The sequence below is a fragment of the Quercus lobata genome, chromosome 10, assembly GCF_001633185.2.
Source record: "Quercus lobata isolate SW786 chromosome 10, ValleyOak3.0 Primary Assembly, whole genome shotgun sequence".
In the NCBI taxonomy this organism is placed as follows: Eukaryota; Viridiplantae; Streptophyta; class Magnoliopsida; order Fagales; family Fagaceae; genus Quercus; species Quercus lobata.
The window spans coordinates 201,079-209,657 of NC_044913.1; the positions used below are offsets into that span (position 1 = coordinate 201,079).

The 8,579-nt window shown below is 34.8% G+C and overlaps 1 protein-coding gene across 1 annotated transcript; it reads right to left on the reverse strand.

Annotated features, from left to right (window-relative positions):
- Positions 1–4,683: 4,683 nt before the first annotated feature.
- On the reverse strand, positions 4,684–8,171 carry LOC115965872 (calnexin homolog). Its single transcript, XM_031085164.1, has 6 exons — positions 7,912–8,171; positions 7,728–7,797; positions 5,556–6,685; positions 5,381–5,452; positions 5,183–5,296; positions 4,684–5,068 (listed from the first exon to the last, which is right to left on the reverse strand). Exons 1-6 carry the CDS (start codon positions 8,014–8,016, stop codon positions 4,928–4,930), a joined length of 1,632 nt encoding a protein of 543 aa, XP_030941024.1. The 5' UTR covers positions 8,017–8,171; the 3' UTR covers positions 4,684–4,927.
- Positions 8,172–8,579: the final 408 nt, after the last annotated feature.

An 8,579-nucleotide genomic window follows, 5' to 3' on the forward strand; every position in this document is an offset into this window, starting at 1 on the left:
GCAGTGAAGTGATCAAAAACATCATTGATGTTGTAAGCAGCTAAGAAGGCAGCAAGTGAAGAGCTAGAAGATTGTTGAAGGCTGTCTGATTGCAACAAATATAAACCATCTCTTGCCTACCCCAATCGTTTTCCAGGAAGTGAGGTCCTGAACAAAATAGTAAGCAGATAGAAAAACACAACAATATGGCTGAGATTGAGTCAAAGAACTAATAGACAAAAGATTAAAGGAAAAAGATGGAATACAAAGGACATTCTTAAGAATAAGAGAAGAAGAAAGAACAACAGTCCCAATGTAAGTCACTTGAACTGATTCCCCATTAGGCAATCGAACCAATGACTGTCTAATAGCTGTGATTGAGGTTAACAAGTCAACAGAACATACAAAGTGATCAGTGGCACCAGTGTCCAACACCCAAGTTTTACCACCATAAGCCCTCCTATTAACCACTTGTGCAGCAAAAACACTATGAGAAAAGTCCATACCTGCCATTGCCAAATTGGCAGAGGTGCAAGAAGAGGTTGCACTGGCCATTGGGCTATTTGTGGTATGAGGTGTTAGTGCAAGAGAAGAGTTGGATACACTAAACAAAGCTAGAAGCTGCTGACACTGCTCAGGAGTGAAGGCAGAAGACTGATGCATTGAAGAAGCAACTTTTGAACTTGAACTTGAGGAAATTTGGTGTGCCATAGCAGGTTTATTCTTGAACTTAAACCCTAGAGGAAACTCATGTAACTTGTAGCACTTGTCCACAGTGTGACCAGTCTTACCACAGTGAGTACAGATGGGTCTATCCTTACCCTTCCCACCAAAATTAACAAGATTGGAACCATGTGTGACATGATCAGTGGACATCTTAGCAGCTAAAATAGTAGAATCAACTTTAACAACAGATGCATTTGGGATTGATCTTTGGGTCTCTTCTTGAATCAATAAAGAATAAACCTTGCTAAGAGATGGAATAGGATTCATGAGCAACATCTGAGTTCTAACTTGGGAAAAAGAGTCATTCACGTCCATTTAGAACTTCATAACAGATTCTCTAACTTGCAAATTTGTAAGCCTTTTGTTGATATTACACACACACTTTCCACAAGTGCAAGAAGGAAATGGACTAAGGTTTTGCAATCGATCCCAAAAGACTTTCAATTGAGTAAAGAAATCCGTAATGTTCATCTCACCTTGATGTAATTCTGCAATTTCCTTTTGAAGATTGAATACCCTTGGTCCATTGGTTTGGGTAAAATGATTCTTCAAGTCATTCAAAATCTCAAGAGCAGTATCTTCATAAATGATGCTTGCTTGAAGCTTTAGAGAGACTGAATTGGTTAACCAGGTTCCTACCATGTTGTCACACCTAATCCATGCTTGCACAGATGAGGGAGAAGAAATCAATGGTGATGAGGGAGTCAGAGTCCCATCAATGAATCCCAATTTGTTCTTGGTGAGCAAAGCCTTCCTCACAACTCTAGCCCAAGCTGAGTAGTTCTCTCCACCAATTAAAGGTTGTGTAACAAGCACTAAACTTGGACTCTTAGCATGATGCAAGAATAGGGGATCATCCATTGGTGAATCTTGCAAAGAAGAAGATGAATTTTCTAGTACAGAACCATTAACAGAACTAGTTGTAGTCATGGCTATAACAGCGGAAGCCATTGTTGACAAAAGGAAGAAAATTTTCTCAAAAACAGAGTGTTTTCTCGAGAAAATTGAATAAGGAATTGAAGGAAAAGCAAAACCCTAGAAAGATTTGGGAATTTGCTCTGATATCATATCAAAAATAGAATGAAGAAATTCTGTATGTATGATTAATTAGCAAAAGCAAGATTACAATCTCTTATATACAACTCAGAGCAAGCCTAACTAACTAAAAGCTACTAACATACTGAAAATTAACTCTCACACGTGAGTATACAGCCACAATTAACACTTCCACGTGCAATCACTTACAAAATAAAACAATCACTAAGCTACAGGTCATATCTACAGTACAAACACTAGCTAAAGTCGTTTATGCAACTTTTATTCAATGTTTGTTGATTCTGAACCAGCTCCACCTTCTGCTCTTGCTTCTTCCCTGTGTTCAACACTCTGATAGGTGGGTCTCACAAAGAGGTTGAAAAGTTGAGGAATTTCACTAGGTATATTGGGTTGTTGTATCAAGTGGTGGATGATATTCTTGATGTGACAAAATTGTCTTAGGAATTGGGGATTAATTGTTTAGAGACATTTTTTTCACATGCCATGTGGCCCAATCTTGTTGGGTAATACTTGCTTAATCGACAAAAGAATGGGTAAATAAAAAACGGGTTTAACGAAACTGATTTGTTGATTGTTAAATTATTTTATTTTATTGAGTTTTTTTTTGGTGAGAATGAATTTGAGTTATTCAAAATTTGATAATAGTGATTGTTTATTATTATTTTTATAGATAGTAATGGCTTAAGAAATTAAATTAAGTCATTATTATAGACTTTTAATTTTAATTTTTTAAATCCTCAAGTCATTGTTATGTAAAGTTATAATTAACCAAAATGTTCATAACAGTTTGAGTTTAATTCAATCAAAAGCTCATTCATGTTTATATATGTTTATAGAAAAATTAAGTTTGAACCTTAGTTTTAGGCTTGTTTAATAAACAAGACAAACCCAAGCAAGGAAAAAAAAAAAGTGGTTCATAAACAGGCTAATGAACATGAGGACGTGATACAAAAGCCTATTTATGAGTTTGGTAATAAGCGTGATATGAGTTTGACAATTAAACTCATATCTTACTAAACTTTTAAGCAATTGGGAGTTGTGACCATTTGGTCCATTTGTCCAAACCAAATAAGCTTTATACATGCACGGTAACGTACTTGCATTAGATCTCAAAATCATAAGCTTGAAATTGAGCTTGAGCTTAGCTTGATTAATGAATCAAGCCGAACTAAAGCTTTTAAACTCTTTGTTTGTTTGTTTGTTTGTTTTTTTTTTTTTTTTTCATAAGCAAGCTTTTAAACTTTTTGGCAATCTCAAACATTATTTATAGGCTTAGAACAAGTGCAAATTAAAATTGAACTTTTTATATTTGTTGTTGAGCCAAATTTGATCATTCACTACTAGACAAAGCTTGACCTTTTTATTGCCCTAGACTTGCCAATTAGTTATATTAATAAGTTGTCCGTGCGATGCATGGATAATTTTGTGATAATTTATTTAAGAAGATTTTGAATAATGTTGTACATATATTATAAAAAAAAAAAATTAAATTAGAATAAAGAAACATATATGTTTGGAGAAATTAAAAATTAGTTTAATCGCTTCACTGTATATTTGTAGCCTTCTTAAGGTAAGATTATTTATTTATTTTTTTTTTTAATCATGAAACCAAAAACAAAGGCAAAAAAGTAAAAGGATCATGAAAATCAACTAATTTGTGTTGTGTTCACATATTACATACCATGAAATGAAAATATGTTCACCTCTCTGACCGTCTTTCACTTATCGATAGTGTGACATTAAGACATGGTGTGGGCAAATGTGTATGCATAACTGCATGTGTCTTATAGATGATTTAAAATTAAATCATGGTAAAGTATGACTTTACATTACGTACCAAATATTATCTCTACTTATATACCCAAAACAAAAAATATCCAACCAAATTATCGAAACCTAAATCATATTTAAGTCCCTATTTTTTTTTTTTTTAAATTACTCGTAGAGAGACCTGTATAACGAAGGTGGTGACTCTTCATATTCCTCTCTTTCAAATGTTTTATTAGTCTTAAATCTTTTATCTTGATAATATATAGTAAAATAGTGAATTTTATTTAACAATCCACAATATTTTTGTCTCTCTGTCTTCCTTCAAGGTCTTATCTGGTTTGTTATTATTATTAGTTCTTACTCTTTTTTTTTTCTTTTTTTAAAATACTAAAACAATGAGTATGTATTTTTTTTTTTTTTTAAACAAGATAGAATTCTACTCTAGCGTAATCTAAGTGTATATGTATGTGAAGTTCCCTTCTAGAGACTTGAACCCCGGTCTTGCCCCTCACATCTCACAAGCACTTATACCTGTGGAGTGACCATCATACCAAAAGTGTGCGGTAATAAAACAATGAGTATGTTAAAAGACATGAAGAATAGAGAAAAGTGCAGTATAAGCTTAAACAATTAATGAGATAACAGTAAAATAAGTCAATATAAACTTTTGGATAACAATTAAAAAAACTTAAAAAGAGAATGAAAAATACTAAATGTAAAATTAGAGCGCTATTTGATAAAACCTTATGCATTCCTGCACGAAGTCTCTACATTTATTTATATATATATATATATATATTTTTTTTTTTTTTTTTGAGAAAGCTTTTATATATGTATTGTTTTGATAATAACATCATGGTATTATTATAAAAGCCACCCATATATAAAGGGTACTATAAACAAGTGCCCTAACATAATAATTATGAGTTATAAAGGGTACTGTAAACAAATGTTCAATTATGAGTTATAATGCACATTTTTTTTAAGAAAAAAAAAATACACTAGTTAATAATTCATGGGCAATTGGGCATACACACAAATTCTGATTCATGGGCATACACACACAAATGGTTATATATAGTGGGCAGGTCCTCTGGGTTGCACCCTACCATCTGGCATTCCATCAATCATCAACTTTTCCGACAACAAAAATAAAATCCATAAATTTCAAAATCCTCCACTTGTAAATTAATTTTAACTTGGACACAGCAAAGAAAGGATCTATCACAGCCTGATAAGATTACCAGATTTACACTCTTCATGCGTTTAAATGTACGTAACAAAGCCAAATGGTCATATGATACGACCAACCAAGAATTGACCTACGCAAGCAACTAAGCTCAAAATTTACCAAAAATGAAAGTGATAACATCAAAACTCCCCCTTTTCTATCGTTTTAAGTTTCACGTCTGGATCCCCCCCTTCGACGAGGAGCAGCAGTATCTTCCTTCTTCTCCTCCTCTTCTTCATTATCTCCACTGCTTCCTTGATTATTAGATGTGTCAGCAACTTCGGTTTTCTCCTTTTCCACTCTGGCCTGCTCATGAAAAAATAAATGTGTAAACAACTCCTCAAGGATTTCCATAGAAGCTCACTAAGACAGAAAACAAAATGCCAAATAAGAGGAGAGGAGTTCAACTTCAACACTCACCTGCTTCTTCCCACCAAAAATAAGCTTAAAGATTACTGTGAAGACAATCACAACAATCGAGACAAGGATGCCAATTGAGAGATTTGGCTGTTTCTCTCCCTTCTCAATGAGATCCTGCAAAGACAAGCTCCGATTTCAGGGCATATTCCTAAAATCATCCATAAGTGGAGATATCGAGAGGAGAGTCCTATAACTTACATATATCTTAAGCTTGTATGTACTTAAAATCGGAAGATCTGCAATCTTGTATAGGATGTCAAATACTTTCTTCTGCAGGAATTGAATGCAACTTTTTGTCATATATAGAGTACCAATCAATAAAATAAAATAAAAAAATTAAAAACCCCAAAAGTAAGACTACCCATCTCATTACCTGGAAGCTTGTAAGACTACTATCTGAACCAGCAGCTAAATCTTCAGCCTTCTGTTTTTCTTTCTCAACCTCAAATTTTGGCTTCCAAGTGGTCTCCCGGTATGACTCAGCAGTCTTCTCATCTTTCGCAATCAACACATTGTCAAACAAAATACCGTCTTGCATTGTCCAAATCTCAATTCCAATAGCAGCAACAGGCTCAAAGTCAGGTCTTTCAAGTTCAAAGTAGGCAGGGTTTGGAATTTCCTGAGGCTTCCAAATGCCCTTGTAGTTGGGGTTATCAATAAATGGGGCAGACCATTTTCCCTTGTAAGCTGGATTACTCTTCATGGGCTTCTTCCATTCACCACAACCAGGGGCTGACTCACACTTAGGGTTATCAATCTTGGGAGCCTCAAATTCACCATCCTCTTCATCATCCCAGTCTTCTGGTTTTGCTGCATCAGGATCGTCTATCTCCTCAGGCTCATCATCCAGCCATCCTTCAGGTTTCACAGCTTCCTCATCTTCAATTTCCATGGGTGCATCCTCATCCCAATCATCTGGCTTTACTGCATTGGGGTCAGGAATTTGCGCTCTCTCATCCCAGTCTTCAGGCTTCTTATCATCTGGATCAGGAATTGTCTTGGCAGGAATGAGTGGAGGCTCAAAATCTTCAGCTGAGAGGAAATTAGCCTTCTTCTTCTCCTCCCCATCGATAAGAATTCGCACGTCATTGTTCGGTTTCAAAATGGCAGTATACACATGAGATAGCTTGTCTGATGGGACAGAGGGCGGGAACTTGAGGTGATGTTCAACATATTCCCCATTCTTGGGATTCTTATGCTTGAAAATGAAGTGAACCTTATTTGTGGCCCCACATTTGTCAGGTCCAAACATGATAGAATAAGGAGACTCATTGTCAAATTCCTTAGCCTTCCATCCAGCCTCCTGTGGTCGAAGATATTTAAGATAGGCACCACCACATTCGAGCCCATTCTGGAGGCGAGTCTCAAATTGAAGGACAACAGTGCCATCCTTGAGGCTGACAGGGCTATCAAGCTCTTTCACTATTGCATACTTCCTGGCCTTCTCACTCACAAGAAGCCCATAGTCATCATGTCCCTCACTCTTAGAGTGCTTCCACACACCTTGAACCCAAAAATTAAAAAGTCAAAAATATGTTTGGAATACCCATAATTGCTAATAATATCGTTTGAAATCTCATCACAACAAAATCAACCAAACATAAGTTCACCATCTGAGTTAATAATAAGTAGATAAAAGAAAGAAAAACCAACACAGAGGAATTTGAATTTGTCTCAAGGTGCAGGATTTCAACAGACTTTTGCCACTTAAAAATGGGAAAGTATTAAATCACTAATATGATTTTTTTTTTTCTTTTTTATAAATTTATTTATTTTATAATTCCCAAATTTTCTGAAAAGCTTAAAAAGATAAGAATTCTTAAAATTTCATGGTTAATTAATATTCTAAAGACTCCCCCTTACATGTTGGCCTAGACTAGACTCCTGTTGAGATGGGAGGTAGAGTGGAGACAGGTGTTCGAGCTAATAGGAAATGGTGGTGAATTTAATCACTTAACCAATATTCTAAAAAATAAATAAAATAAAAATATCTTTAAAAAATAATTGTTGTGCTCTGCATACGTACGATTTCTTCTTCTAATGAGTATTGTTTCTACCAGTCAAGGAGAAGACTTAACTTAGGCAAGCATCATTTTAAATAAATAAGAACTACAAACACACACGTGCAAATTGATTGATGTTGTTGCTTCTATGGTTGAAATAATAAATGTTGTTAATTGGCGAAGGAAGTAGAAATGGTTATATATATATATATATATTTTATATGGTTTGTATGTAGCTCATGGATACAAAAAATTGATAAAGATAAAAGTAAAGTGCATGAGCAACATTGTAATCTAGATTACTTTAAACAGTGGACAATGTTCAGAGTGATCGTGTTAAATCTAAGCTGATAATAAATAATAAAAAAAAAAGAAAAAAGAAAAAGGAAATCATGTAAATTGAAAAATGATTGATTCCATTTCTTTTCAACATCAATCAAAGAAGGCATATTTGACTAATTTTTCTACCATCGTTGTAATTGTGATAACTAATAAGGAAGAAGAGGCATTTGATTAGGAAAAAAAAAAAAGTAAGTAAATACCTTGATATTCTTCTTTGCCAGAAACGATCCAACGGCCTTCGAACGAGTCGTCGAACGAGTCGTAAAATATCTAAAATCCAAAAACAAAATATCAGAATCAGAATCAGATAGATCTAATCTAATCTCTAGTCTAGTATAGTCTGTAGTAGACAGTAGATAGACACAAATAGTAAAGAGTATTTACCGTATGATCATCATCATCAGAAGAAGAAGCGCAGAGCTGATGGAAGGAAGAGCATGCTACGAGAAACAGCACCCCAACAACAAATAGCTGAGTCCCTCTCCCCATACTCTCTCTTTTGTCTCTCAAAACAAATCTAAAGCTTTGAAATGAGAAAAATGATCTCGTTAGTATTCCTATTCTCGTTGTTGTGATTGTTTTTATACAGAAAATTGGAATAGAACAGATCTAATTATAAGTTAGATTTCTCATTTTAAAGCAGACCATTTTAGATCTCTCCCTCTCTCTCTCTCTCTCTCTCTCTCTACCCACTGCCTTCGCGCTGTTTCGACCAATCAGGTTACACGCCACGTTATATGCACCAATTGGAACTCGCCACGTATGCAAGCCTGCGTAACTATGAGCCTCTTCTCGCAACTCCTACTGGACTTTGACCCATTCGCCTCTTCTTTTTTTACTGGTCATTTACCAAAAACAGACACATGGACTTCTCATTCTCAAGGCCCTATCCTTCTTCATCAACTAAACTGGGCCTTTTCTTTTGAATCACCTAACAGTTAACGGGCTTTATATTCACAACCCAAACCCAATAAAAATGGTTAACTAATACAACTTCTTTTTTTTCATAAACAATGGCATACTCCATATAATAAAATTGTATACGATAAAAT

Coding starts and splice junctions, on each gene's coding strand:
- LOC115965872 (XM_031085164.1), bottom strand. CDS start 8,016: ATGGGGAGAGGGACTCAGCTATTTGTTGTTGGGGTGCTGTTTCTCGTA. Junction 5,297..5,380: donor CATACAAGCTTAAGATATAT/GTAAGTTATAGG, acceptor TTGTCTTTGCAG/GATCTCATTGAGAAGGGAGA. Junction 5,069..5,182: donor TTTTTGGTGGGAAGAAGCAG/GTGAGTGTTGAA, acceptor TTTCATGAGCAG/GCCAGAGTGGAAAAGGAGAA.